Genomic DNA, 25,607 nt, shown 5'->3' on the forward strand with positions numbered 1-25,607 from the left:
TGGCTATTTTGTCTTTATCAATGTTTTATTCTTTTCAATATTAACACTAACAATCTTTTAGCTATATGTTATTCTCTGTCATCCCTCCTTCCTCAACTTTTCATTTGAACTTTACCATTATTGTGATTTCTTTTTTTTTGCATAAAAAGTTTAAAATTTTTGCTGGGCGTGGTGGCTCCCACCTGTAATCCCAGCACTTTGGGAGGCCGAGGATCACCTGAGGTCAGGAGTTCGAGGCCAGCCTGGCCAACATGGTGAAACCTTGTCTCTACTAAAAATACAAAAATTAGCCAAGCGTGGTGGCATGCACCCATAATCCCAGCTACTTGGAAGGCTGAGACAAGAGAATTGCTTGAACCTGGGAGGCAGAGGTCGCAGTGAGCTGAGATCATGCCACTGCACTCCAGCCTGGGCAACAGAAAAATAATTTTTTTTTTTAAGTATAGCCTGTGTATAGAGTACTAAGAGAGCATTGAAGACCATAATCATGATGATGGCCGCAGAGGCCAAGGGAAGCTTCCCAAAGTGGGTGAGTACTGAGCAGAGGGAGTCCTGAAGGACAGGTGTGGGGCTAGGACTGGATACAACAGCCTAAATAAGGCATGGAAGTAAGAAATACATATGCTAAAGTAAGAATTTTTGACTCAGTTATTTTGATATCATATGACTTTGACTTCCCGCTAGTGGTTTTGTTTGTGGCAGGCCAGGTCTCACTAATGCAGGCCTCCATCACAACTGTTTCAGTACTGACTGATTGGTTTAGTTAAATATTATAAACTAAAAAAAGCCAGTGCCCTTATACAAAGGCTGGAATGTAACAAAAGCCCATCAAGAGTTTTGCCTAGGCCTTTCCTGGGCCTTAAAGCATGACAAAATAATGAAGGAATTCTTAACAGGACCCATTTAGGATTAAAGAAGTTTCACTGGGGGTCTGAAGAAACTCCCCAGGCCTCTACAAACAAGTTTTTTGGAGGTCTGAAAGAACTCCCCAAACCTCCATGATTTAGCAGGAGACAAGATAAGGGTAATCACCCCAAGACCTGGACCCATTTAGATTAAGTAATCTAATTTACTGAGGCTTCAGAGGAAAAGTCTTCAGGACTCAGACTTTAGTTATAGATTAAAAGAAGTAAATCACTTATGTCTTTAGACAAATGCACACTTACACATAGACATATAGCTTAGAAGGTATATAAGCTCTGGAAAACTCTATAATTTTGAGTTGGTCTGGCAATAATTTCCAGGCCTTCTCCCTGTAACTGGTTACAGAAATAAAACTCTCTTCCACTGGCCGGGCAGGGTGGCTCACGCCTGTAATCCCAGCACTTTGGGGGGCCTAAGTGGGTGGATCACCTGAGGTCAGGAGTTCAAGACCAGCCTGGCCAACATGGTGAAACCCTGTCTCTATTAAAAATACAAAAAAAAATTGGCTGGGTGTGGTGGGCACCTGTAATCCTAGCTACTCGAGAGGGTGAGGTGGGAGAATTGCTTGAACCTGGGAGGCGGAGGTTGCAATGAGCCAAGATCATGCCAGTGCACTCCAGCCTGGGTGACAGACTGAGACTCTGTCTCAAAAAACAAACAAACAAACAAACAAACAAACAACTCTCTTCCTCCTCAGTTCTTCTGCATCTCATTATCAGTCCCGGAGAAATAGCAGCCCGACCCTCAGTTTGGTCCGGGAACAGTTTTTTTATTGACATCTCACTAATGTGTGCAACAAACAGCCCTGACCCTCACCCAGCCCATCACTGAGTCAGTGTTGTCATCATCATCATCCTTGGGATAATCAAAACGAACTAAAAAAAAAAAAAAAAAAAGGAGGGAGAGGGAGAGAATGAATTACAAGGATGAGATGGAGGAGTCTGTCATACATATTAATTAATAATTTAGTGCTTGCTTCAGTAGCACATATACTAACATTGAAACAATACAGAGAAGATTAGCAGGGCCTGTGAGCAAGGATGACATGCAAATTCTTGAAGCATTTCATATTTTGTGCAGTACCAGAGACCATTTCAGTAATTGCTGAGTAGCACTAAGGAAACAGTGTGAGTCAAAGCAAAATGGGTGGAACCCAATATTGAATTGTGATTTTCACTACACAAGAAAAAAAATTAGGCGGTGTTCACTGGTTGTGGCCTGAAGGAGTCCTACATCTGCAGTCAAAGCTGGAGATGCATCCCCTCACCTTAGGCTGTGACAAATACCCAAGCCATGTCCCAAGACCTGCAGTGGCCTCCAAGGCCCAATTCATGTTCAAAGAACGAATAAGACAAAGACTCAAGAAACATCTGTTAAGAAGAAAAACATTTTTGATACAAACAGGAAAATCGGATAGTGTCCAGGCTTTTTGCATCTGAGAATGATAAGGACCTGGGCTGGAATCTGTAAGTTGGCTACCATAGCTATGTAACCTCAATAGAGGCCAGAGAGTGGTGACATTTGAGGACCAGTTCCAAGAAGAGACAAATATTTTGAAACTTCAGTGAGAAATGGCTCGTAAAGAAAATGTCAACAGACTCATGAGAAGCAAAAATAATACAATGGTGGTAAAAATTGTATTCCTTTAAAACCTTCTAATGAACTGACCAATTCAACTATAGTAATTGTCACACATAAATTTGAGGATAATAATCAAACCCTGAAGTTGTTACCAACTGAAGATGACCCCCAATGTCAACATATGACATTAATGTAAGACATTTCACCCTAACAATAATAGTAAACAGAAACAAATGGTTGCAGAAAAACAAAAGCAAGAAGCTGACACACCCAAGAAGTCTGTGATAGAATCTTATTGAGGCCAAATTGTTCAGTCTAAGTTTAATTCATTTAGAAAACCTCTACAAGTCAAAGATGAGAGTTCTGCGGCAAGAAAGAAATTTTCAATTACTATTCCTAAAGCAACAGAGCCTCAGCTTATAAACACCAGCAGCGTAACAGTGAAGAGTAATAGAGTCTCAAATATAACTGCTACTGTTACCACACAATAGGTGAGCTGGTCGCTTGGCCAGTGACAGTCCAATGACCACAACCAAGGAAAATTGAACAAGGGGATTTCATTACTTGCAACAAAGAAGGAGAATACTGGGGATAATTCCCAAAGCAGTTCCTCTCGGAACAGAGCTAAAAACAGGGCTTGTATTGGGCTGCTTAGCTGAGTCACCGTATGCAGAGGTGGAGTACAGTCATCAATCATGCTTCTTCATATATCACATGTATAGAAAGTGGCAAAAAAACTCCTCCTTGGGTGGGACTTTTTGTATGGTAATGTGGGGAGTTTGCCAAATTCATCTCCAATTCAGAGGGCATCTCTGGATCGAATGGGTTTTGTTTTGCTTCTTCCTGGAACTTTTTGAAACAACAAAAACTCAAGGTGCAACAGTGTGTACTTGTCCACAGTGTGTGCAAGGACCCTGGGTTACACTAAATGTAACTTGGGGTACACCAAATGTAGTGCTAAGTTTGTGTGATCTCTTATTAGAAGTCATCCAATAATACCCAGGACACTGCGAAAGAAGGCATCGGTAGAATCTCAGCCTTGTTTACAATCAGGAAAAGGTCTCATAGAAAAGAATTATTACAATCAAAAACAGTTTTATCTAGGGCCAAAACCAGTTCCTCTAAGGACATAGAAAAGAGATAAGGCACAATCAAGAAGATTGTGCATCTGATCTTTTGGACAAGTGGTTGCCAAAATAAAGAAAGTTTTAAAAAGGAAAAAAGAAAAAGGAGCATAGCATGTGAAATCGTAGCCAGGCCTGCTTCATCTTACTGTTTTAAAAAATTATTTTTTAAGCCAGGCACGGTGGTTCACACCTATAATCCAAGCACTTTGGGAGGCCGAGGTGGGCGGATCATCTGAGGTCAGGAGTTCGGGACCAGCTTGGCCAACATGACGAAACCCCATCTCTACTAAAAATACAAAAATTAGCCGGGCATGGTGTCAGGAGCCTGAAATCCCAGCTACTTGGGAAGCTGAGGCAGGAGAATTGCTTGAACCTGGGAGGCGGAAGTTGCCGTGAGCTGAGATTGCGCCATTGCACTCCAGACTGGGCAACAAGAGTGAAACTCCATCTCAAAAAAAAAAAAAAAAAAAAACAAAAAAACTATTTTTTACAGACAGGGTCTCATTATATTGGCCAGGCTGGTCTTGAACTCCTGGTCTCAAGGGATCCTCCTAACTCAGCCTCCCAAAGTCCTGGGATTACAGGTGTGAGCCACCGCTCCCACTTGTGCTTCATCTTCTAATGCCAAACTGATAGAAAAATCAAAACCTATTGACCAGTGAAGATATACTATAGCAAAACCAACTGCTGATAGTAGATCAACTCAATCCAAAGAAAACTCAGAAGAGAGAAAAGCTCATCTGAATGAGTGGAAAGCTGGCAAAGAAAGAGTGCTGAAAAGGCCTCCTAACTGAATAGTTACCTAGTATGAACCTTAAGAACAAAATGAAAAACCAGTTGGGTCCTTTTGGACTACCATGGCAGAAGATGAACAAAAATTATTTACGGAAAAGGTAAGCAACACATTTTCTGAATGCCTAAACCTAATTAATGAAGGATGCCCAGAAGAAGAAATACTGGTCACACTGAACGATCTGATTAAAAATATTCCAGATGCCAAAAATCTTGTAAAATATTGAATATGTCTTGCACATACTGAACCAACCCCAAGTCCTATTGAAAGTATTCTCGCAATCTATGAGAAGGCCATTCTGGCAGGGGCTCAACCTATTGAAGAGATGCGACACACAATTGTAGATATTCTACCAATAAAGAGTTAAGAAAATGTTAGTTTTGGAGAAAATATTGAGGAGGCTTGTGCAACCAAGGAACAAGTCCAAGAAGTCAACACTGAAGATACAACTGTTAATTCAGAGTCAGGAAAACCAGAAATGGGGAATAGACATCATATTTTTTGTATGCTTCCACAGGCACTGAAGAGAACAGACATCATGGAAACGTGCTATTTCAAGATTCTGAAAAATAGCAAGATGACAAAAGATCCAACCAATGATGTTAAAATCCCCAATACAGAAACTAGGGCAAGTTGCTTAATTAAATATAATGTATTTACTATGACATACTTGCAAAGTGTAAAAAAGAAGGTGCAATTTGATTAAACAAATTATACATTTAAAGAGCTCAAGTTTTAAATACCAGTGAGATGTTCTCAATGTCAACGTAAAACTTTAAAATTGCCAGGTATGTTAAAAGACCATTATCCCTGCGTGTCTTCATTGGAAGAGTTAACAGAGTTGGGAAGTGATACTGATCCCTTTGTATGCTGTCCTAATGCAACACTATGCTGAATGTACTCTGAGACTGAAATAACAGATGAAATAGAAAGCTCTGGTAAGGAAAAAAAAATATCAATGCTACCTCCCTCAAACTGCTATCACCAAATCATGAAGTGCAAGAGAGGGGACAAGGGAGATGACGCCGAAGAGTGGGCAGGAGCCAAATCACAGAGGTCCATGCACCATTTTAAAATGCTTGGACTTAAGCTTGTGGGCAATGGGAAGGACCGAAAAGCATTTAAGCAGAGAAGCAACATGATTTAACTGCCAAGGAGATAGGAAGAAATGCTCAAACCTGTCTCTCTGAGCTGGGGGTTGGGTTGGATTTTATAAGCATAGGGTAATGAGGTGTGATCTGATTGCATTTTGCAATGACATGATGCCAGGAGGCATGATATGACTGGATCCTGCCATGGGGTGATGCCAGAGCTCATCTGATTGGATTCTAGATCCTGCTATGCTGTGTCTGCTTCTCAATTCACTCCTCCCCACCCTTCTTGGTCTGAGTACTCAGGTTTCCCCTGTGGTAGAACATGTGTTCATCTGGGTATGCTCAGGTTACATGACTTTCAACCTGGGGTCCATGGCAACCGAGAAATAACTTACAACTTTGCTACATAAAAGTTGAACCAGATTGGCCTGATGTGGTTACAATAATACAACACAGAAAATTCAGAAAAATGGGGTAGGGGGCAAAAGCTAGGGCAGGAATTCAGATTTTGGATGTGCTGTTTGGTTATGGTAGATCTTCGCAGGTCTTTTTAAATACAACGATCTTGAGAAATTAGACATTAAGTTCTTAAAACCTTTCTTATCATATCCTTCTAAGGCACTGTTTTTCAGAGAAAGAAGTAATTTTGCTTCCCAGGAGACATCTGGCAATGTGTAGAGATATTTTTGGTTGTCACAACTGGAGGGAGGGGTGCTACTGACATCAAGTAGGTAGGGCCCAAGGTTGCTGCTTAGCATTCTACAATGCACCAGTCTTCCATAAAAAAGAATTACCTGGCCCAAATATCAATGGTGCCAAGATGGATACATTCAGTTCTAGGGACTAGAGGAATACCAGCATCTTATTTTACAATTTTGTCCAGGGCCAGACATTGGAGAGTATGGATAGGTCAATTAAAAAACATCATCACGGCTGAAAAGCCAATGTAATCTGAGTGTTGGCAGAGAAATTAAAAGTTATCTAATTCAACCACTCAGCTGATATTTGAATATTTGCTTCAATAACCTGTCATTGCATGAGAAAGCTTATTGCACAAAACAGCTCTAACATATCCACAGGCTGAGAGCCCAACTTGAAAGCATTTCATCTTTTGAAAGGTGTTCAGTTTCTATTTTTCAGTCTAAAATTGGCCTCTCTATAACAAGTAACCACTGGACCCAGTTTCACTTCTGAGTTACGCAAAGAACAATTTCTTTTCATCATAATTATCTTTGAGGCTTATAAAAGCATAAATTCTCTTTCTCCTGTGCTATGACTTTAGCTTTACATAAAGAATAAGAGTGGGCCGGGCGCGGTGGTTCATGCCTATAATTCCAGCACTTTGGGAGGCTTGGTTGGGTGGATTGCTTGAGCTCAGGAGTTGGAGACCAGCCTGGGCAACATGGTGAAACCTCTTCTCTACAAAAAATACAAAAATTAACCAGATGTAGTGGCATACATCTGTAGTCCCAGCTACTTGGGAGGCTGAAGTGGGAAGATGGCTTGAGCCCAGGACGCGGAGGTTGTGAGCCAAGGTCGCGCTACTGCACTCCAGCCTGGGGCAACAGAGCCAGACCCTCTCTCCAAAAAGGAATAAGAGCGAGCACATAGCATTTTCTTTATATATAAAGAGAGCATATAACGAGGCAAAGCAAATAAAATTATATTTTAGTAGTTTGGACTTGGGTAAAAACAAGAAAACTTTATGGATGGCAAGGGAAAACTGTCATGAATCAACAAAGAAAATTCATTAACTCTGGACAGAAATTAGGAAAAGCTTCTGATAAGAAAAATAAACCAAAGATTCAGATGCTAAGTGGAACCAAGAAAAATAGGCAACACAAAATATAAATGAAATGTCAGAAAAAAAAAATACGCAAACAAGGAAAAACATAAAAGAAACAGAAGATGATAGTAAATGGCATCTGAATTTTAAGGACAAGCCAGCCTAGTAGCAATTTACCTGTAAGTATGGCTGTCTCTGGCCTGAGGCCCTAGGAAATTATATGAGCAGGCCTTTCCTTCTGAATTATTACAATGCGGACATCAGGTTAAAGCAAACACCAAAAGCAGTCTTCTTCTTCTTCCACCTCCTCCTCCTTTCCTTTCTCCTTCCCCTCCTCCTCTCTTCCTCCTCCTTTTTTTTTGAGAAGGCTGGGATTAGGGGTTATGGGAGCTGGGTGGAGTCAGGAGAGGGGGCTAACAACTAGGGGAAAGTTGTAAGAATTTGTTAGCAATGGGAAGATTTTAACTATATAGGTATATATATAGTTATATATATACATATGTGTGTGTGTGTGTATATATATATATACATACATGTTATCACAATGAAAAAAATAGCAACTAAAAACATTTTCCTGCCTTCCCTCCTGTGCTCACTGCTTAGTCACCAGCAGCAGCAGCCCAGGTCAGGGCAGTAGTATCTCACATTCCCAGTTCCCTGGAGATGGACCTCTGATCACTGTAGTACATAGATCCTGTCATATTTGTAGGAAACACAGTGACTCAGCGAGAACACCACTGCCACTGTCCCGCCAGTCCATTAATCAAATGTCAAATTTGAGGCAGCACTGGCTGGGCCCGCCAGGACGAAGGGTGTGGACGCAGAGCAACACACCCTTCTGTTTTCTTGTCTAGACCCATTTTGTGTGGGCCTAGAATCCAGAAACCTGATGGGAGACTCTTCATTTCTTACTGAAATTAAGAGCATCCCAGTCCCAGGTGGCAAGGGGCAAGAGACTGCATTCTTCAGGCCAAGCAGGCGCGGTCAGCTTCAATTACCCCTGGGTAGTTGGGTTCACTGAATTTGGTGGCTCCTGGCCAGGACTGCATAACAGACACAGAGGCCCAAGGGTTTGCAGAAGACCAGGAGGGGCCCTCCGCCTCCTGCCTCATTGTGAGGCCCAGGTTTCCAGCCAGGCCGAGTGTGCTGCTGCCCTCAGGGGCCCATTGCAGAGGAGGAACTTGGGGAGCGCCCCACACCATGGAGAGGAGAGTCTTTCCCCAACTAAGCCACTGCCAAATGCCATTACCTTAGGAAAGGCACTTTGTGAGACCTCAACCTGGGCAGCCAAGAGGCCACGAGATGGCAGCAGAGGACACAGCCCTGGACACAAAACCTGAGCCATCTTGCCAAAAGGCAGATTCAGAAACGGAAAAGAGTTCATTTGTGAAATACTGTCAGTTGTCTATAATCACGTATTAAAAGCCAGAATAAATGACAGAATTTCAAAGAAATGAGGGTAAAATGTATTCACATGGAGAATTTCCCGACCACCAATGTGCCACAGCTGCATATGAAGCCACATATCATGAACTGGATTTCTTTAATGTTTAAAAGAATAGACAGGGGTCACGGCCTTTAAAAACTGACGTCAGCAGAAACCTTGTCAGTTTCTTCTTTCAGTGAAGTTCCCATTCAAGTAAAATGAGTGACCTCCACAGAGGCTGCCAAACTGATGAAGAAAGAGGCAGATACAGTGGTTGCTGGGAATCACTGCAGCAAAGCAGAACACTGTCATGGAGCAGCCCGGGACTGTGGCAATAGGCAGTGTGGAGGGGGAATAATGAGGAACACAGGACAAGTCTCAAATAGTCTTTGCTTGCAGCTGGCAGAGGATAATGCACAGGAAAGCGGCATTAGCAGCACTGGAACTAAATCCCAAATCTGACTTCTCATCTACTGCGCCTTCCATTGTTACATATTCCCTCCTCCCCCACTCCTCAGTTGTGACTAACAAATATGTCTCCAGACCTTGCAAAATATCCTCTGGGGAACAAAATGACCTTTCTCTGAGAACCAATGCCCTAGAGGGATATGATGAAAAAGGTTTTATCAGAAAGGTTTTAAGAATTTAATATTTAATCTAAGACTCTTGGACTTTGCAAGGTCTACATGAACTGTAACATATATCCAAAACCTGAATTCCTACTATGTTTATCTAATGCAGACTGATGATTGAAGAACTATAGCTGAACTGGCTCTTGAGTTTTAAGAAATTATCATTTAAACTACTTCTTACCTCTACAGGCAATTTATTTTCAACCCCTGAAGTGGTTTATAGTTTTAAAGTACTTTTCCTTGTGTGATTTTATTTTAGCCTTGATACTCCAGTAAGGTAGACAGAATAAATATTATTACCATAACCTCCAAGTGCACAAAATGTAGTTCAGAGAGGTTTGACTTGCCCAAGCAACAAAATTAGAATCTAGGTTTCCTGAGTCCCAGTCCTATTATTTTTTTGAGGAAAAATTTCTAGTAAGAACTTAGGGGTTCATGAAACCAAACCAAAGAAGTAGGTATGGGCATAACTGCTGGAACAGATAAATTTCAACTGCTAAGCTGTTCAAAAATCACCACAAATTATTAATTCCATTTCTTTTTTTCTTTTTGAGACAGAGTCTCGCTTTGTCTCCCAGGCTGGAATGCAGTGGTGCGATCTTGGCTCACTGCAACCTCTGCCTCCTGGGTTCAAGCAATTCTCCTGCCTCAAACTCCCGAGTAGCTGGGATTACGGGCACCCACCACCATGCCGGCCTAATTTTTGTATTTTTAATAGACACGGCCACCATGTTGGTCAAGTTGGTCTCGAACTCCTGACCTCAGGTGATCCACCCGTCTTGGTCTCCTAAAGTGCTGGGATTACAGGCCTGAACCACCGAGCCCGCCCAACTATGTTTCTTTTAATGAAGTATTTCTGCTTCCCCTCTCCTTGCAGGCATTGCCCTTCTGGCCTTCCTTAAGTTGGGTGTGGCTATATGACTTGCTTTGGCCATTGAATGGGTGGAAGTAACATGAATGTATCACTTCAGGGCAGTATTTAAGAGTCCATGAACAATTCTTCATGCTTACTTCACATTCTGAGGTGGGGGGGCGGGGCGGGTAACCTTAACCTTCATAGGGACAGGGTAGGATCTCAAAATGGTGGCGCTCCATGAGCTTGGGAGGAAACATTTGCAATGAACAGAACCCCCTCTCAGCCTACTTTGGACATGTAGTATGAGAAATAAACCTTTGTGGTTTTAAGCCACTGTGGTTTTGGCATTTACCACAGCAGAGCCTAGCTTAATCTGACTGATAGAGGTTAATTTCCATGGTCATCAAGCTTCTCTGGAACTAGAATGCAATATCTAATCTGATCACATCACTAAAACCTGGAAAACAGAACAAATCGTTAATTTTCTTCCCTCAGCTTCCTCATCTACCACCACCTTCTGACTTTCAAGAAAAATATTGTTTCCTCGGCCCTGCACACATGAGCTCTCCATTATTCTGGCAATTAGACTGGGGGAGAGGAAGAAATGCAGAAGGCCTAGATCTTTTCTCCATTCCAGAGCCTGATCCCAGAACTGTCCCCACCCACTAGTACTCACACTTAACCTTGTCATAGGAAGATTATTACCACTCTTCCAAGGTGTCACAAACAGAAAAGAGCTGCAGCGGACGCCACTGCAATGTCAAGGCAAGGCAGCCAGGCTGCGCTCTATCCTCACTGGTGCCTGGCCCTGGCTAGGCCGGGAGAAGCAGCATTCTCTAGGGAAAGAAGCCTTCTCAAGTGGGAATAAAAATGAGTGTGAGGCGAACAGCCATCCCGGCCACTATGTGAATTTGGGGTGAGTTCTCTTGGTACTCCAGCTGTGGCCAATTTCTAGTTTCTAGCGGCCAGCAAGCTGCCCAGCTGCTGCTGCTAGTGGGGCTCCCAGTTCTCCCGGGCTTTTCCCAAGCCCAAGCGAGCCTGTCATCTTTGCACACTTGCAAAGGTCGTAAACGGTGGGGGTGAACGCAGCCAGAACTTCAGCAACCCGACCGCAGCCGAGATCAAAGGTCGGCGGGTCAGCCCTGAGGCCAAGCCTGCGCAGTCCCGCTCCCGCGTTGGAGATAAAGGGTGGCGGCAGCGCGGGCTCGTTACACCGGCGTGCTCGCAAGAGGCGGGAAAGCGTTAGGGAGAGACGCGGGTCGCAGCGTCCCTCCCTCTGCCTGCCCTATCTACCCGCCTGCCCAGCGAGCCTGTCCATCTTCAGCGCCCAGGCCCTAGGGGAGGGGACGAGAAAGGCCCCGCGCTTCTGACTCATCATCTCCAACCCCTTTCTCGCGCGCGCTCCAAGTCTCAGGACTTCGGACCTGGGCCCTCCTGCGAGGGGGTGCGGCGACAGCATCTGGGAAGCCCCAGCTCTGCCAAGCGTCAGCTCCGAGCCCTCGCCAGTCTCTGAAGCTGCCAGCGCAGGGCTGGGGACCCAGATCCAGCTCTGTATTGCAGTGGCTGGGGGAGCGGCACGCCAGTCCAGGACCGCCCGCCCGGCTCCTCCCCGAACGCGGGGCCAGTGGTCGCGTCCGAGAAAGCGCCAGGCTAGGCCCCGACTTCCCCGCCTCGCGTCACTCAGCACATCCAACAGCGCCCCTACCGCGGAGAGAAGGCTCTTTATTTCTTAGCCGGTCACGGGCTAGCGGGGCATCCTGGGACTTGTAGTCTCCGCTACAGTAGAAAGGAGATGGATCGAAAGGGGAACTGGGGCACTCCTGAATTGGATTCAGGGAGTTGGCGTGTGCAGGGTCCGGGATTTGGAGTGGATGGGATTATGAAAGGTGGACAGAAAAGAAAAGTGCGATGAGGCAAATGTGAAGCTGTATGGGGAGGTGACAGGAAGAGAGGATATGGATGGAAGGGAGAAAGCAGCTTTTCAGGGTGGTGAGGTGAGGATATATTCTCGTCCAGGTGTATCTTCCCCTAACAGGGAAGGAACGAAAAAAGGGCCTGCTCTGAGTGAAAACTGAAGGCACTCCCGGACTTCCTATTGGACTCGAAGGATCCCAGCAAGCTTCTGAGTTTGGTGGGGTGGGATGCAGGAATGTCTGGAGAGCATTCTCTCAGGGTGGAAGGAGAGCAGCACGTGTCTGTTCCCGCTGTCCCGCCCTCTCATTTGCTCCTGTGCTGGCCACCGTGGGACCATTCTCCAAACCAGGGACCTCTTCCAACTCAGAGAAGCCCTGAAAACCAGAGACAGGTGTGAGCAAATTGTAGAGGTGAGAAAGGAGAAACCCCAGACAGAAACAACTGCTTCCTCCTGCCCAATTTTTTATCCTGTTTCCCATAGTCCTGCCAATATTTAGGCAGCTTCCTAATGCTTTCCCACTCTTTTAACCTCAATCATTTGGATTCCCAATTCCCTCTTACCCACCATTAGGGGAGAAATGTTCAAAGCCAGAGAAAGCCAATCAGTTTCATTCTAGGACCTCTTCTTTTCTCTCCTGCCCCATTGTTTTCCCTTAAGTGCCACTGACCAGGAGAGCCAGTGGAAAAATTAGTTGGCAGCTAGCTATTCGTGCTTTCTTCCCTGCCCCCATACCTCCTGCAGCTCTTGATAGTGCAGACTCTGGCTCCTGCAGCATCCTGGTTTCCTCTGGCTCAGCAAGAATAGGGCGTGCACTGAGACCAGCACTCCCCCTAGGGTGAAGGCCTCAGCACTGAGTTCCAGCACCAGCAAGCCAGCATGCTGCAGGTAGACAGGGCTGAGAATGCAGGGACCCCGCACCTGTTTGCCCCTGCCCTTTTCCCTTCCCACCTCCTCTTGCCTCCTTATCCTCCCACCTTCTCCTTCATTGACCAGTACCTGGGAGGAGGCAGTTGGGGCAGGCCCCAAGGCTGTCTTCATCACCTCGACCACCACCACGATGAAACCCAAGATCAAGTTGAAGGTGTTGAATATCATCATGGCCCGCACCTGCCAGTGAGCCAGCTCAGCCCTGCCCAGCCTAGGGGAGTCATTCCAACCTCAATCCCCACTTGCAGCCTAGCTGAAGACAAAACTCAGCTTCTGCTTCTCAGCCTCCAAACAGGGCCATAAGCCCTCTAACTTTTTTGCTTTCCTCCTCAGTCACTGAGGCCAGTCAGTGGTGACAGCTGAGAGAATGAGTCAACACTTAGCCACTTACTTCCTAGGCTGAGGGTTGTAGGTGTCTGTTTTAGGGAGTGGGAGGACAGTGCTGCGTTTTCTTCCCTCTCACCTTCCAGAGGCGGGGTGCTCTGCGAAGCTCCAGAGTGACAGTCCCAGTGAGGAGACCCTGAATGGTGAGAAGGGCAAGTGTTGAGCTCTGGTCCCATTAGGAAGGGGCCCTGGGATCTTCCACCCTCCCTTGTGGTGGGTCTTACTGAGGCTCCAGGCCCAAGAGGCAGCGCTGTGGCCATGTGACAATCAGAGTTCAGGCAGGCGATTGAGACAGCAAGGGGCACCACAACCACTGCCAGCCATAGCTGGCTCACCTGGGGGTAAGGGTAGGGTAACTGGGGAGGAACTGTCAGGGATTCCCTCCCTTCTCATAACTCCTACCTCTTTAGAGATCAGGAAATGGGATTGAATGCAGGGTGGAGGAAAGCAGTCAACCCAGAGCAAGGACATGATCATTAAAAATTAAGTATCATTTAATTTTTTCTGCCTCATATTGTAGTTTAGTTACTTACCTGTATGTTTTCCCCCACAAGATGGAAGCTACTTGGGAGATTAAGGGTCTTGCCTTGTTTATTTCTATGTTTTCCTCTACCCTCCTCCCATTCAGAACCTAGCTCAGTTTCTGGCACATGGTAGGTGCTCACTTAACATGGATGGATGGATGGATGGAATTGAATTGGGTAGAAGTGGACATGCTGAGACCTGGGATGGGGTAGCCTGGCCTCACCGCTAGCACCAAGAGGTGCCCACTCTGCCTGTGCCTTGCCCAGTGTTGTAGCTTTTCCAGACGAAGGCTGTGTCTCTCCTGCTCTTGCTCACCAGCTCTGTCTTCCATGGCTCCTTTGCCCACAAGAATTAGGTGCTTCCTAGGCTGGGAAAAATGCGTTATAAGTTCTGTCTATTAGGAGACAGGACATGCAACAACGTGTCTTTCAGCTACACCTCTGCCCACTCCCAATATCCAGGGATTTGAGGTCCAGGTCCTCACACCTACCTAGTCTGAAGCAGCTACTCCAAAGGGATGGGACCCAGCTGGGTCCTAGGTCTCCTAAGGGGCTTGATAGCTCAGAGCAGACGACAAACTTGTCCTGGCAGAGAAAGGCTGTCAGGGATGGGGTGTGGTGGGGCAAAGGTTTCTATGAAGGCCTAAGGATCTAGGGAGTGGCCCTGGGTAGATACCGGCCTCAGTTCACTCCACAAGATGTCTAGCCGGACCTCACTCTGTTCCCATTTCTCATTACCCTCATTTCTGCCCATCCTGGGTTCCTTTTCTGGTTTCACTTACCTCATCCCCATGGACACTATCACTCTGGACCTCAATTCCCCCTCATTTCCATATGATCTTACTCCTTTCTTTGGCTTCCTCCTCAAATTATTTGTCCTTCCCTAGAGATCCTACTTTCTGTCTGGATTGGTCCCCTGTCATTACTACTTGCAGCTTTGCCCCCAGACCAGGTAAGGTTGAATTCCAGTGGCTTTCTTGCCTCTCACTTTCTGGACAGTCTCCCTTCCTTCTTTCTTGAAGGTTTTACTCTGAACTGAACACTGACTCAATGGATGGGGGGGACCCTGTTTATGGTGGGGATTGTTTTTGATTCAATGATAACCTGCAACTGGACATTATCTATCTATCTATCTATCTATCTATCTATCTATCTATCTATCTCATGGTCCTCAAATAGTGAGTCTTGGGAAGGATGCTATTGCAACAATTAATATTTTTGAGAGAGAAGGTGCCTCATAGCCAGACAGACCTGAGCTGGAATCTTAGCTCTGCTGCTTCTCCATCTGTGTGATCTTGGATAAATTATTATTATTATTATTATTATATTATTGAGACAGGGGCTCACTGTCACCCAGGCTGGAGTGCAGTGGCATGATCATGGCTCACTGTAGCCAACACCTTCTGGGCACAAATAATCATCCTGCCTCAGTCTCCCAAGTAGCTGGGATCACAGGCACATGCCACCATGCCTGGCTAATTTTTAAATTTTTTGTAGAGACAGGATCGTCTCACAATGTTGCCTAAGCTGGTCTCAAACTCCTGGGCTCAAGCCATCCTCCCTGCTTGGCCTCCCAAACTGCTGGGATTACAGGTGTAGGCCACTGTGTGTGTCCTGATAGATATGTTTTTCTACCTATTCGCACCTCAGTTTATTCACTGATAAAAGGGGGCTAACAATATGACTGTGAAGAGTTGTTGATTCAGGGTGGGTGTTTAATAACTATTAGTGGTGCTGATGAGGTCATACTGATAAGTCTGATGCCCATACACTAAAAGTGTTATTCAGAAGGAAGCTGGGGACACATTTCTACAGTCGGAAGCAGAACCAGCTGGGCCCAAATATACTCTATAGATCAAAACAAATCCCAGATCTACCTAGGTGCCCTTGGCAAGTTGCTTAATCTCTCTGTTCCCTTATCTATAAAAGGAAGTTAATAATACCAGTCTCAAGGGGTTGCTTTCAGCATGGAAGAGAGCTTAGCCCAGCACCTGGTACACAAGTGCTCAATGTTAGTGGCTATGATCATCATCACTATTATTATTTCTTGTTGTTGACGATAAGAGGAGACTGCGCCAGAAGACTCTAGAAGTTAGTACGAGGAGGGAGGCAGGGTCCTGGGAGGCAAGTGATCTTTTGTAAGCCACTCCTGCCCCATCAGTGCTGTGCCAACATCGGCGGGTCATTGTATCTACTCTTTTCTTTCCCGGGGAGTGGGAGTCACGTTTTAAAGAGATCCAGAAAACTGCTGTGTGTTTACTCCTCCTCAATTCCCACGTGCATTGATTTTATTTGGTGGCGATGTGAGATGTTGGGCTTGCACTGAGGATCCCCGAGCCTGCAGGCCACTGGGGAAACAGACTTCCTGAAGCCTCATTTTTGTTACTTGTAAATGGGGGCTAATTTAATTATAGAGGGTTATTGGAAAGATTATATACTATTAGATAGGTGAACAGGCATTCAGTAAATATTGACTAAATCTGAGTATACTACTTACCAGTTTGTAGTCTAGACTACAATCGCCTGGAAGGAAGGTACCACTTCTTTCTCATCCCTCACAGCGCTGAGCCCAGTGCCTGGCACTTAGTAAGCACTCAGTAAATATTTGTTGTATTGAAGAGCCATTAAAGTGACTTGAGGAATGGAAAATAGAATTCGAGAGGAAGGCGCAGGAATTGTTTATCAAGAACGGAAAGGACCGAAGAGTAACTTTAATAATGTTTCTTATACGGCCGACATTAACTATCTCTATAATCGCCCCTCCTCCTCCCCCAAAAGAGAGACAGAAATTGTAAGGGAGAGGCTTTGAGATAAAACCCCAGGAAGAACTTCCCGAGTCTGTGCATGTTGGGGCAGAAAGAGCGGCAGAGCCAACTCCTTCCCTGGTATGTCCGGGTTTAGGGAGGGAGGGGCAGTGCTGCTTGGAGGCTGGGGGAAGGACGAGATGACCTTTCAAAATCTCTTCCAGTCTCCTGTTGGAATCCTCTGTGCGCCCCACCCCCGCTCCCTCCCTTCCTCCCTCCCTCTGACAGCGCCCCCCGTCTCCAAACCGCCCGCACCCCGCCCCTGGCGGCCGCCTCTCGCGGCTCCCGGGGTCCCCAGCTCCCTGTCCCCGGAGCCAGAGCCCGGCTCCCGCGCGGCTCCCAGCCCCGCCGCGCCGCCCCCCGCATGCTAATGGCCGGGCCGCCTCCCGCCGCACACAATGCGGGCCAGGGCCGGGGGCGGGGGACCGGGGAGGGGGCGGGGGCCGGGCCGGGGGCGGGGGGGCCGGGGCCCGGCGCATCTCCCCCGGCCCCACGTAACGCTGACGCCCGCGCCGCCGGCCCGCCGCCCGCCGCCGCCGCCGCCGCCGCCGCCCGCTCCGCCGCCGCCCGCCCGGGGCTCGTGAGTAGCCGCTCCCCCCACTCCCGGGCCCCCCCGTCCGCCACCCGGCCCCCGCCCCCGGCCCCCTCCCCCCTCCCGGAGGGGGGGCCCGCTCAGCGCGCCCGGCTCGGAGCAGGTGCAGGGGGCGGGGGCGGGGGAGGGGCGCCGGCTCGGCCCCAAGCAAACTTCGCCCAGAGCTCCTGGGGGGGCGGGGTGGGGGTGGCGGCCTCGGAAGCCTGGAGAGCTGGGGGGCCCCAAGGGAGGGGGGGCCAGGTGGAAGAGCTGGGGGAGCAGACACCAAAGGGAAGGGCCAACGGGGGGGATGTGGCGGGGGAGGTGGCGGGTGTCTTTGTAGGGGCCCGAAGGCAGGGCGCGAGGGACCTGGGGGTGAGGGGCGGCAGAGCCGCGAGCCTGAGTGGATGTGCACCCCCCAACCCCCGGCCCAGGTAGGGCTGGTGGGGGAGGGGGAAGGAGCCCAAACTCTCTGGGAGCACGGGGTGGCGGGGGAGGGGAAAGGATGGGGGGTGCTTCCCTCTTTGCGTCCCAAACAAAGTGTCACAAAGAGCTCGGCCCGCGGCAGCAGCAGAGGCGGCTGTAACTCAGCTTTTGTTCTCCTGGCCGGGGGTAGCTGAGCCTTGGCCTCCCTATCTCCCAACCCTGCCCCCCATCATCCTTCTGGCTTATCTTCCTGGGGAGGGGTCTGGGGTGCTGCTGGAAAAACCTCTCCGGCAGGATAGCAGGTCCTACCCTACTTAGCAATCTATTTCTGGGAGGGGGATTTTCCCAGAGGCTCCCTTGATCGCCCCTACCTCCCAGTCTGAGGACTGAGGCTCACGTGGGTGCTAAGACTGACTTTTCTAGGGTCAGCTCCACTTAAAGGGACTTAGGGCTGGCTACATGCCCCTCTTTCCCAAACCCAGGTCTTCCAGAACTTTCAAAATCAAAATCGGGGTTGCGTTAGGACATGCCTCTGGGATAAGATTCCCCATGGTGGGATGGCAGCAGGTGAGCAGGTGTGCCTTCCTCTCGCCTCCTGCTGTACCTTTGAAGTCCATGGCTGAGGTTCCATGTCCCTAACTCAGGAGAGTGAGGACAGAGGGAAGGAGGCTTTACCAAGATCTCAGTCTAAAAAGGCTGGTGAGCTGCAGAGTGGAGCGGGTTAGGAGGAGCTATCTGAGCAGTGAGGTTCAGAGGGCCATGGAGAGGAGACCATAAAAGTGAACTACTGGTGTGTCTGTGTGATCAAGGTAGTCTTTTGAATGTAGACCGCCCTAGAAGCTCCCTTTCCTTTTAACCCCATCTAGTGCAGTGGTAATCATAATTGTTAGCAGATTTGGGAGGTGTAGGATTCTCAAGAGGGAAAACCGTCGTGTTAGAGGTGACCAGAGGCAGTTACAACTGGACCCCAGAAGTCCTGAACCCTTGCTCCTTACACTTTGACCCTAAAAACTTTTGAATCACAAGACTTGAGGGACAGTCTTTGTGGTCCATTTAGCAAATACTTCTATGTACCTGTCCTTGTTGTTTCTAAGTCTTTTCACCAACCATTCCATCCTTCTCTACTGAGTAAGGTTTAGTGGTCCACACCCACTTCCCTACCAGCTGCCCCAGCATGTAAGGATAATTGGCCTATTGCTTTTGAAAGGTTTCTGATATCTATCCCTGGCCCCGCATCCTTATAGAATCCAAATAAGGGCAAGATAACCCCTGATTCCCAGTGGGGGTGGAAAGTAGGTCAGTGCTGCTGTCTGGCCAAGTCTCGAGGATGGTGTTTAAGGCCTGACTATAGAAAACTCTGTGATTATTGTCCAGGGGCAATATATACATGACCTCGGTTCCAAGGCAGTTCATAGTATCCCAGTCCCTGTCAGTTCTTTCCCCTACTGAGAAAAAAATCATGGGATCAGGTGTCTGGAACCTGGTTTGATATGGAGATGATTCAGGAGATCTTCATTGGGCCTAAGAAGGTATCTCAGTGAGTTTTGTTGATTTTAGGCCACCGTCTGGGGAAACTTTCCGTGCTGGGGAATTCAGCTTCAGTTTGGGCCTTCTTGTATATCACTCTATTTCTGTTCTGGAAACTGCTATGTGCAAAGTGGTTTATTGTTGTTTTGGGATAGGAAGCTTTACCCTTTTCTGACTCTTCTTGCCTCAGTTATGAGGCCAGCTTCCTAAGAGATTTTGCTTGCTATCCTACAGACAGTTTTAGGGGCCCTAGAATCTTCTCAGAATGAGAGTATGTGCCCATAGGTTAGTCAGCTATGACCATGCAGTATTCCCAGCACCCCCCCCCCCCCCCCCCGCCCCACGCCTCCACCATCTGCTTCCTCTGAATATACCAGATTGGCTGTACACCAGGATGTTCCGGGAATCCCCAGGAGAGCAACAGAATGTGATGGACCCAAATATGATGCCTCAGTAACTCATTCCAGGATGTACAAACTGTAACTGTCAGGATGCTCCTTACAGCTAATTAAAATTCTTCTAGTTACATCTATTTTCTATTAGCTCTTTCTATTTTCAGTGACATCTAAAAGGCCAAAATAATCCCTCTGGTACCACTGGGTTTTTTTCTATGGTTTTCAGATAGGAACGAAAAAAAAATGCTCTAGCTTTTCTGTGTTGTATCTGCGATGCTAAAATGGCAAACAGCCCCTCTAGCACCTCATAGCTCTATCTATGGTACTGAGGTGGCCCAAGTGGCTTCTGTGGTAGCCCACTGCACTCTCCATGGTACTGAAGGGATGACCATTTGTTTTAACATCTCTCTGGGGTCCAAAAGAGTCCTGTGACTTAGAATCACAAACTTTTTTTGAGCAGGAAGGGACTAACAATATAAATTAGTCCAATCCCCTTATTTTACTGATGAGTAAACTGGGAGGTTAAGTGATTTAGTAAAGGTTGTAGGGTTATCAATGTTCAGACTAGGCCTACAATAGCCTTGTACCCTTCAGTCCTATTCTAATTCACCTTTTGTGACACTATTCAGTAAGCCTGGCTAGGCTCTTAGTCCCAGGAAAGGATCCAGAGGATGAGAGTGGGTGCCCTAATTTGAAGCTACAGAAATACACATATTAAGTGGTAGTGGAGGTCGTCTAGTGACCCTTGGACAAGGATACTTTGTTAATTAATCATCTGCTAATAATAATCCTGTAGCCCAGATTCCACATGTAACAGGTACCTGCCCCTTCATGGAGTTTTACCACATCCACTAAATGTCAAAAATTAAAGAAGCCTTGGACCTCCAGAGCCTTTTCTCTCTGCTGACAGGCAGGTTGACTCCTGGCCCAGTTCTTTTCTATTAAAGATCCTTAGGCAAAGTAATGCTTGCATCTTTTTCTTTCTCAGTAACCCATTTCAGTTTTGTGATGCCTATTGTAAGGAAGTTCTTTATATCTCAAATATCCTTTCTTAGGCAAAAAGAAAAAAAAAAAAAAAAAAAAAGGTTAGACCCACATTCATTTAGCCTTGACCAGATACTATTCTATATGAGGCAGAAAGGTAGACTAGATGACTTCTGGTCATCCTCACAGGTCTGTTTCCATGAATCTTGATTCTGGGGTTTCTTCTAAGTCCTCATGCTAAACTCCTCTGCAGCTTAGGATCAGCACCGCCCCCCACCCCCCCAACCCCTATCCTCTTCCTCTCAAGGATCTTCTCCTTCCCCAGCACTGGAGCTCTGCAAGTCCCAGGCCTAGGGAATTTTAGCCTGGAGAATTTTAACCCTTTCCTGCTCAGAGCATGTGCTGAGTCCCTATCTGTGCAGATGGCCCAGCCCCGCCCCCCGTCCCTCACTCCAGCCTCTTGAGCTCAGAGCCAGTGTAATCCTCCTCTTGTGTGAGGGAGCCTCTCCCCTGCAGAGAGGAGGAAAGCCTGCCTCGGAACAGCCCTGGACAAAGGGGCTCAGATGCCCCATCATACTGCAGGCTCCAAGGTTTGAAACAAGGGGATGAATCCTATACGGTATTTGCAGTTTTTAGCCCCTTCCCCAGGCTAGCTGTGCCCCTTAACTTCCACTCCTCCCCCAACTCTCTCTTCATTCCCTCTCCCTCTGGCTCCCTCCCCCTTCATGCCCCTCCCCCTCTGTCTGTCTTCAGACTCTGCTGCTGGGAGGTGTTTCTCTCCCATGCATGAATGAGTCTCTGTAATGAATGGAAATGAATGGATCAGGAATCCAGGCGGAGGGAGGGAGAATGAGGGGGGAAAGACAGAAAGACAGGGTAAGGGCAGAAGGAAGCACTGTGGAACCTGGAAGGATGTTTGGCTGGCTGCTCAGTTAGGGATCTCAGAGCAACTGGTCCCACTTGGATAAATGGGGAGCATGGCAAGCCCACCTCATTTGCTCACCACACTGCATAGCCCAACCTACATGGGAGAGGGGCATATTGTGATGGTCTTCCCCACCGCCAGGGGGTGGGGTGGTAGCTGTGGTTGTTCTGGACCATGCATTTAAAATACAGAATTTGGGGAAGAAATCTGGATTATCTGGGAGGCTTGTAGGCTTGGCAAATCAAGAGGTACAGTTTTTGAGTATAGCAGCTCCTTCGTGCCTCAAGAAGCAAGTAGGGAGAATGGATTGGTTTTGGGAATACAGAATGCTGAGAGTCTGGGGGTAGGGAGTGACTTTACTGCTGAAAACTAGGGCTCATCTTTTCCTCCAAATCTGTCTCTTGCTTTAGCTCCACAGCACCTGTTGCCTTCATTAGCAGCTTTTCCTCTTCTTCCCTGCACTTCCTAGAACCAAAGAATGTGAAGGGGGTCCATGGAGGTGAGTGAAGCTGTGGCTTCAACCTACAAGTACCTACAACTCCCTCTCCTGCCTACCTCTCTCTCTCTTTGACCTCCCATTATTAGAAGTTAACTCCTTGGCCCTGACATCTCGATTCCCATACACCTTCCCCCACCCCATCTTCCCGAGGTGAGTAGCACCCTGTGTTCCTAGTTCAGGCCCCAGCCCACCTTCCCTCGTGTTGTCCTTCTGGCCCTCGAGGCGACGCCCTTGCTTCCTTTACAGCTCTACCTTCACCCTTTGCTCTACGCAGATCTTTCTCCACAGGGCTCACGTCCCCGCGCCCCGAGCGGCCACTTAGCGCCGTCGCCGCCGGCTTTCGACGGCGAGCTGGATCTGCAGCGATATTCCAACGGGCCAGCCGTGAGCGCAGGGTCGCTCGGGATGGGAGCGGTGAGCTGGTCTGAGAGTCGTGCAGGCGAACGGCGCTTCCCCTGCCCTGTATGCGGGAAGCGCTTCCGCTTCAACTCTATCCTTGCTTTGCACCTGCGGGCGCACCCAGGCGCCCAGGCCTTCCAGTGCCCTCACTGCGGCCACCGCGCGGCGCAGCGGGCTCTGCTGCGCTCGCACCTGCGCACACACCAGCCCGAGCGCCCACGTAGTCCTGCTGCACGCCTGTTGCTGGAGTTGGAAGAGCGCGCGCTACTACGCGAGGCCCGACTGGGGAGAGCCCGAAGCTCAGGGGGCATGCAGGCCACCCCTGCCACTGAGGGTCTGGCGCGGCCCCAGGCTCCTTCATCGTCCGCCTTCCGTTGCCCCTACTGCAAAGGCAAGTTTCGCACCTCGGCGGAGCGCGAACGCCACCTGCACATCCTGCATAGGCCCTGGAAGTGCGGCCTGTGCAGTTTCGGCTCCAGCCAGGAGGAGGAGCTGCTGCACCACAGCCTGACGGCCCACGGGGCTCCCGAGCGTCCCCTGGCGGCCACCTCCGCTGCGCCTCCGCCTCAGCCTCAGCCTCCACCCCAGCCCGAACCCAGATCAGTCCCCCAGCCGGAGCCGGAGCCGGAGCCCGAACGTGAGGCAACCCCGACCCCAGCTCCTGCCGCTCCCGAGGAGCCCCCAGCGCCTCCGGAGTTCCGCTGCCAAGTGTGCGGCCAGAGCTTTACACAGTCTTGGTTTCTTAAGGGCCACATGCGTAAGCACAAGGCCTCCTTCGATCATGCGTGTCCGGTGTGCGGCCGCTGCTTCAAGGAGCCCTGGTTCCTTAAGAACCACATGAAGGTGCACGCCAGCAAGCTGGGCCCGCTGCGTGCCCCGGGGCCTGCCTCCGGGCCTGCCCGCGCCCCCCAGCCTCCTGACCTCGGCCTGCTGGCCTATGAGCCGTTGGGCCCAGCGCTCCTCTTGGCCCCGGCGCCCACCCCGGCCGAGCGCCGTGAGCCCCCGAGCCTCTTGGGCTACCTGAGCCTGCGAGCTGGCGAGGGCCGGCCCAACGGCGAGGGTGCTGAGCCCGGGCCCGGCCGCAGCTTCGGAGGCTTCCGCCCGCTGTCCTCTGCTCTCCCGGCCCGGGCTCGCCGGCACCGTGCGGAGGAGCCTGAGGAAGAAGAGGAGGTGGTGGAGGCCGAGGAGGAAACCTGGGCCCGGGGCAGGTCGCTGGGCTCTCTGGCTTCCCTGCACCCGCGCCCGGGTGAGGGACCGGGGCACTCTGCCTCTGCTGCTGGGGCTCAGGCAAGATCGACCGCCACGCAGGGTATGTAGGTACCCTCCGCTCTCCGGGTACGCCGCGTCCTCCTCTGACTCTTACGCCGCCACTCCCTCGTAGCTTCCTTGTTAAAAGAACTTACGTTTAATTTCTCCTGAGTTTTTTTGTTTTGTTTTGTTTTGTTTTCCTGGAGGCTTTGCCATCATTTGAGAACACTTAACTCTTTAGTCACAACAAATCTAACCCCTCAGACTTTCTGTTTCCTCCTGGACCCCGAAGGGAAGCAGCCCTATGGGGTGGGTGTGGGGTGGGTGCGCGGCACCTGGACAGGGTGTGGACCCCCCTGACTTCCTCTTAATGTATGTGTTGCAGAAGAGAATGGGCTGTTGGTTGGAGGGACCCGGCCTGAAGGGGGCCGGGGCGCCACCGGCAAGGATTGTCCTTTCTGCGGAAAATCTTTCCGCTCAGCACATCACCTCAAAGTGCATCTGCGAGTGCACACAGGTGAGGGAGGCAGCCTCCGGCGTGGAGAGGGGACTGGGGGCGGGCAGAAAGGTGAGGGCTACCGAAACACTAGGAGGTGAAGTTTGTTCCGAAGCCTTCAGTTTGGCTGGATGAGATCACTTGGGAAACGCTCCTTTATTAAATCAAAGTGGGTGGGAGACGCAGTGCCCTTTCTTGGTTCTGAGAATGAGGTCTGTAAATTGGGCGAAATTCGGGTGGGTGCGTGCAGTCATCGTGACCCCGTGACCCTATCGCACCCACTCTCCCCAGGCGAGCGGCCCTACAAGTGTCCGCACTGCGACTACGCGGGCACCCAGTCCGGCTCGCTCAAGTATCACCTACAGCGCCACCACCGGGAGCAGAGGAGCGGGGCCGGCCCCGGGCCACCCCCGGAGCCACCGCCTCCTTCCCAGCGGGGTTCGGCCCCGCAATCTGGAGCCAAGCCGCAGCCTGCGACCTGGGTGGAGGGCGCCTCAAGTCCCCGGCCTCCTTCTAGCGGTGCTGGGCCGGGGTCCCGTCGGAAGCCCGCCAGCCCTGGGAGGACCCTGCGCAACGGGCGAGGTGGTGAGGCCGAACCCCTGGACCTGTCCTTGCGGGCAGGGCCGGGAGGCGAGGCCGGGCCTGGGGGTGCCCTCCACCGCTGCCTCTTCTGCCCTTTCGCCACTGGAGCCCCAGAGCTCATGGCCTTGCACCTTCAAGTGCACCACAGCCGCCGGGCTAGGGGCCGCCGGCCACCCCAGGCTGACGCGTCCCCGCCCTATGCCCGAGTACCATCAGGAGAGACCCCTCCCAGTCCTTCGCAGGAAGGGGAGGAGGGCTCCGGGCTGTCCAGACCCGGAGAGGCAGGGCTGGGGGGGCAAGAACGGTAGTGGGCCCTCAGGGGCGATTAGCTTAGTGAGCTTACCCCGCCGGAGCGGGGGAGCGCTAGAGGTAGTTGGGTAGAGAAGCCAGCAGGGGGCAGCGTGGGACCCATATCCCAGCCCCAGGCGGACCAGAGGTGGAAGGGGCGGCGGGCGTAGGAGGGTGGGCTGGCGGTACCCACCCAGCCCAAGGGAGTCACAGTGCCTTAGAAGTGGCAGAGGTGAGGGTCAAAGAACGGGGTCCCTGGGCTGGCAGAGAAGGTTTGTGTCCCTGTTGAGGAGCCACTCTGCCAGTCTTTGCTGGTCCATAGGCGTGAGAGTTTATTTTTGTACAAGGGGTGAGGGTGGGGGGCACTGTACCCTTGTAGCCCCATCAGGGGCCCTGTAGACGTCGCTATTTTTGGTACGATTCCTGTCATCCCTATTGCAGAGTCGTGTCCCCAATAAACAGGTGTCTTGAGGCACAGGGCCCTGTGTCTGTCT

The 25,607-nt window shown here is 49.7% G+C and overlaps 2 protein-coding genes, 1 non-coding gene and 1 pseudogene across 12 annotated transcripts; 3 read left to right on the top strand and 1 right to left on the bottom strand.

The window, feature by feature from the left end:
* Window positions 1–487: 487 nt before the first annotated feature.
* LOC109023136 (cytoskeleton-associated protein 2-like) lies at window positions 488–11,465 on the top strand (annotated as a pseudogene).
* LOC115930755 (U6 spliceosomal RNA) lies at window positions 1,893–1,999 on the top strand. Its single transcript, XR_004067354.1, has one exon. It is a non-coding gene; the product is annotated as a U6 spliceosomal RNA (small nuclear RNA).
* Window positions 11,466–11,925: 460 nt separating the features above from the next.
* Window positions 11,926–16,599, bottom strand: TMEM253 (transmembrane protein 253). 3 transcript variants are annotated; one of them, XM_063697831.1, is made up of 8 exons: window positions 16,467–16,599; window positions 14,461–14,554; window positions 14,194–14,332; window positions 13,670–13,780; window positions 13,525–13,581; window positions 13,131–13,241; window positions 12,867–13,013; window positions 11,926–12,507 (listed from the first exon to the last, which is right to left on the bottom strand). In XM_063697831.1, exons 3-8 carry the CDS (start codon window positions 14,299–14,301, stop codon window positions 12,388–12,390), a joined length of 654 nt encoding a protein of 217 aa, XP_063553901.1. In that variant the 5' UTR covers window positions 14,302–14,332; window positions 14,461–14,554; window positions 16,467–16,599; the 3' UTR covers window positions 11,926–12,387. The 3 variants fall into 3 exon arrangements, with proteins under 3 accessions (XP_063553901.1, XP_055218429.1, XP_063553902.1); XM_055362454.2 differs by having other exon boundaries at window positions 14,194–14,337; XM_063697832.1 differs by lacking the exon at window positions 13,670–13,780 and having other exon boundaries at window positions 14,194–14,337.
* ZNF219 (zinc finger protein 219) lies at window positions 12,525–25,592 on the top strand. Of its 8 annotated transcripts, none has more exons than XM_055362450.2 (5): window positions 12,525–12,543; window positions 22,012–22,100; window positions 22,389–23,808; window positions 24,133–24,264; window positions 24,535–25,592. In XM_055362450.2, exons 2-5 carry the CDS (start codon window positions 22,095–22,097, stop codon window positions 25,131–25,133), a joined length of 2,157 nt encoding a protein of 718 aa, XP_055218425.1. In that variant the 5' UTR covers window positions 12,525–12,543; window positions 22,012–22,094; the 3' UTR covers window positions 25,134–25,592. The 8 variants fall into 8 exon arrangements, with proteins under 8 accessions (XP_055218425.1, XP_018865478.1, XP_063553900.1 ...); XM_019009933.3 differs by lacking the exon at window positions 12,525–12,543 and adding an exon at window positions 16,769–16,854 and having other exon boundaries at window positions 22,375–23,808; XM_063697830.1 differs by lacking the exon at window positions 12,525–12,543 and adding an exon at window positions 16,836–16,854.
* The last annotated feature ends 15 nt before the right edge of the window (window positions 25,593–25,607 follow it).

This window comes from Gorilla gorilla, chromosome 15 (genome assembly GCF_029281585.2).
Source record: "Gorilla gorilla gorilla isolate KB3781 chromosome 15, NHGRI_mGorGor1-v2.1_pri, whole genome shotgun sequence".
Lineage (NCBI taxonomy): Eukaryota > Metazoa > Chordata > Mammalia > Primates > Hominidae > Gorilla > Gorilla gorilla.